Here is a 4342-nt window from a genome sequence, read left to right on the forward strand (position 1 = left end):
ATCGAAGGCTACCAAGACACCCTCTACGCCCACTCCCTCCGACAGTTCTACCGCGACTGCCACATCTACGGCACCATCGACTTCATCTGCGGAAACGGCCAAGCCGTCTTCCAAAACTGCGAAATCTATACAAGACAGCCCCTACCGAATCAAAAAATCACGATCACGGCCCAAGGCCGAAAAAACCCGAACCAAAACACGGGCTTTTCCATCCACAACTGCTCGGTGCTCGCTACCCGTCCTGCATACTTGGGCCGGCCGTGGAAGGCCTATTCGAGGACGGTGTTTATGGAGACGTATTTAAGTGATCAGGTTCAGCCCAAAGGGTGGCTCGAGTGGTATGGTAATTTCGGGCTGAATACTCTGTTTTATGGCGAGTACAGGAACTATGGGCCGGGAGCTGGGCTGAGAGGTAGAGTCCAGTGGCCCGGGTATCAATGCTATTCAGAAATCCAGCGGTTCGCGATAGGATCTTCACCAGTCTGCAGTTTCATCGACGCGCAGACGTCGTGGCTGACCGGCCGACCGCGTGCCCTTTTTACTGCAGACTTGCTTACGGTAGTGTCAGTCATCAATTCTCAAATTTGAAAAGTGAGAGGAAAGTATAGAGGGCTTGTCGTCGTTTGATTACTGCTGATTAGTTGACTTAGCAATGTGTAAGAGAGGTGGCTGGGGCTTTCGATTTTGAGGCGCCATCCCTTCTCTAAAAGAAATAAGAATTGTCGCAAGTACTTTTTTAGTCATGTACGAAAAGGAAAAGAGAATGTTTCAACCTATGTAAAGATTATTCTGTTGAGGTTAGAAACTAGTTCAGGCTCATTTCACAACTCCATTGAATCTAAGTTGAGGTGTGAAGAGTCGAGGAGCTATTTGTAGATGAGGAAGGATGGAAACTCGGTGCGTAAGTGGAACCGTAGCGCACAACAACGGCCTACTACTTCCGTCGCAACACTTACCATCTTCACCCTCCTCTTGTCCTTCCTTATCATAATTCCCTTTCTCTCCGGCGTCCCTCCTCCAGTCACTCCGTCCTCGATCCCAACTTTAGGCTCCCAAAGCCTCTACACCTACACCCGCTTCTCCCTCGCCAAATCCTTCACCACCAATGCCAACAAATTCCTCTCCATCCATCATCGGCCAATACCTTTCTCGTCACTCCTCTCTCTCACAAACCGCGATCCAGGACATCGAGGACTGCCGGCCAGCTCCTCTCGGGGCTAAACGTCGACTTCGTCCCAGCCTCAGGGACCTTACCAACTCGACTAGCAATCTCTCAGATCCTCAGACCGACCAGCTGCACACTCGCTCTGATCTCGGCTCTTCTGACGAACCAACAGACTTTGTCTCGATGGTGTCGAGGGGCTGCAGCTTTTTTTGCTTGGAGTGTCAAAAATGGCATCTATATATGTCCCTCTCAGCAATGGTACTAAACTCTGCGGTGTACCACTTTCGCTCTTCACTAGAGCTTGGGTAAAGAAAAAGGCGAAGACTTATCCGAAATGGCGAAAGCTGTTACAGTTATCAACGAGCTCCAAATAATACCGATGGCAGAAAAGTGTACTTTGTGATTCGCGTGATGGTGTTTATCAAATAGTATGTTACTATTTCGAAGAATAAGAAGCATGTGATGACGGTTGGAGTGGGGATCGATCCGACGGTAATGACCGGTAGCTGAAACGACAACGCAGGTGGATGGACTACTTCCAACTCATCAACTTTTGATGAGTTTCGCACTTGCACGGGGCTCTCTGATTAACATTTGTTCCCCGATTTTTCTCTATTAAAATAGTTTGCCACTACTACAAAAGGCCTTATTAGCAATGGTTAGAATCGTTTCAAATGAGCCTATTTGTAACGGTTTCAACCGTTTCTAATACATTAGCAATGGTTGAAACCGTTGCAAATGGTCCGTAGCTACTAATGCCGTTGCAATTAGCTTATAGCAACGATCAACAACCGTTGTAATAGTTTGCAACCGTTTCTATTAGAGTTTTTTTATAAAAATTTTAAAAATCCATGTCAGCAAAACTCAGCCATTACTAAAATGTATTACTAACGGAAAGCAATCGTTGCTATAAGGTTTAAAATTTTATTTTATAAAAAAAATAGAATAATCACATCATTAAATTCCAACCATTGCTAAACTGTATTAACAACGGAAATCAACCGTTCCTATAAGATTTTTTTAAAAAATCAATAATATATAATAGCAAAAAATATTATAGCTTATTCTATTAATTAGACATAGCATTGATATTCACCTATTTTGCATCAGCTATTTCATCCACTTCAAACGTGACAATCATTCAAATGAACAAATCATTACCACTGTAAAAAATATAACTTTGATCAATTAAAAAAAAAGAAACTAAGAACTGTTTTATACAACCTGTGTGAGCAAATCCAAATATTGATGAACAATCACAAATTTTTTAATTTGGACCATTAATTTATAAGGTTCCAAACTCTACACAGTAAAACTTCTAAGACTTAATAACAAATCTAACAAACAAAAATTATCCAAATGACATACGATAGTAAAGAAATAAACAAGGACTAAGTAGTATTCAAACGATAAAGTTCAATGAGGCCATAGCTTATCAATTTCACAATTCGTTCATTCATAATGTTTAATCTGATGACTTTTCCCACCACTCCATTGCAGCAAATTTGAGTCCCCTCAACCATTCATCGCCTTGCAACCTCCATCCATATCATGCAGGTATTTACTATGTGAGGATGCTTTCTACCATTGCAAAGGCAATAGTCATTTAATTTTCTTTCAAAATGATATCAGTGTACGTTTGCTCTCTTTAAGTTCATTATAGTGGCTTTCATGGGTGTTGAATTTTGAGTTATTTCACATGGAGACGTACAAACTGATCCCAAAATTTAAGATCTTAACACTGAGAACAAAAACCTTTTAAATCTTTTGATCAGATCCTTGCAGCATAAACTTGCAGTGGACTTAAATTTGATTTGAATACGGCCGGTGAGATCTAATTCCACATACGTTCGGTAGGATAATGATCCTTGATTGGTATAAACTTGAAGAATTTCATTTGTTCACTTTATATTTATATGCAATAATTTATTTATTAAAATATCGTGGTTCTAAGTCATATTTCCAACAATGTGTGTTTGATATAATAACTACATTCATGGAGTTGACTGAGACTAATATATCCATGTCAATGTTAGTAGATTGCACAATAGTGTTCCATTGATATTGTTTGCTACTTATTCCTTTATCATGATTTCAGCACCGGGTCTAAAAACTTCTTAGAGTGCAACATTAATAAATCTTGTGAGGGGTACTATAATTAGAGTTTCATGAACCGAAGAAGGTTGTTTAGAATGATTGCCACTTACTCTGGAATTGATATATTTCATGCTACCCATCTTATACACTGGGCCTCTAAAGTACATCTTTTATGAGGGGGAGGAGCCAAAGAAAAATAAATACGACTTGTGTTCACTAACACCTCTCTATTTGGCAAACTTTCTAGTTGTAGGTCGAAAGGATTTGTTGCGATACATATCCTTCATTGTATGATGAACTAACCTTTAGCATCCAGGCATTATTACATCCTTTGGAAGAAATAATTTATTAGCTATTGTTTTTTCTGTACCGGAATATATTTTTAGGCATTATTACATCCTTTGGAAGAAATAATTTATTAGCTATTGTTTTTTCTGTACCGGAATATATTTTTATTCTTGACAAATAGATATTCAATATTGGTGATGTATGGATCTGAAGTAGAAATTGCTCAATCAATTCTAATATGTATATCAGTACATCTATGTAATCATGCTACTAGAATACTGTAGGTTCCCACCTTGCACAGAGTGTAATATTAACACTTAAACTACATACTTGTACTATGACTTATGGTTGTAAGTACTTACTGAATTTGCCGTACTTACTGAAAAGAGAAGTAATACATTAATCCCTACACTAGAAATGTCTTCCCTGTTGTAATGGTTGCTAGATTAGGAGTGGTTTGGCTACAAGGTGCGAACAACAAGCTTAAATTTCATACATAGACTCCAGTTCAATCCAAAAGGTGTTTTATTATGAAAATTATGTGAACAACAAGCTTTCTAGAAAATATATTCGAACTTGTAAAATTTTCCTATTTTAAACATATAATAGCAAGTTGGATATAAAAATAGAGAATATGATGTACCTGCATCCAATTATTGTGGTTGTCTGTTTAATCCAGCCATGGCTTGAAAGCTAGACACTATCCTTTGCATTTCTTGCATTTAATAATCTCTTTCTTCTTTTTCCCGTGCCTTTTCTCTTTCCGCTTCCTCAGCTCTTTTCTGTATCTCC

The 4342-nt window shown here is 38.9% G+C and overlaps 1 protein-coding gene across 1 annotated transcript in view; it reads left to right on the top strand.

Annotated features, from left to right (window-relative positions):
* The window catches only part of LOC109847085 (putative pectinesterase/pectinesterase inhibitor 22), a 2772-nt gene extending 2184 nt beyond the window's left edge, over positions 1-588 (top strand). The window contains 1 exon segment of the mRNA XM_020416332.1: positions 1-588. This exon segment is cut by the window's left edge and continues 11 nt beyond it. Coding sequence (XP_020271921.1) covers positions 1-588 — 588 coding nt within the window.

The sequence above is a fragment of the Asparagus officinalis genome, chromosome 7, assembly GCF_001876935.1.
Source record: "Asparagus officinalis chromosome 7, Aspof.V1, whole genome shotgun sequence".
Lineage (NCBI taxonomy): Eukaryota > Viridiplantae > Streptophyta > Magnoliopsida > Asparagales > Asparagaceae > Asparagus > Asparagus officinalis.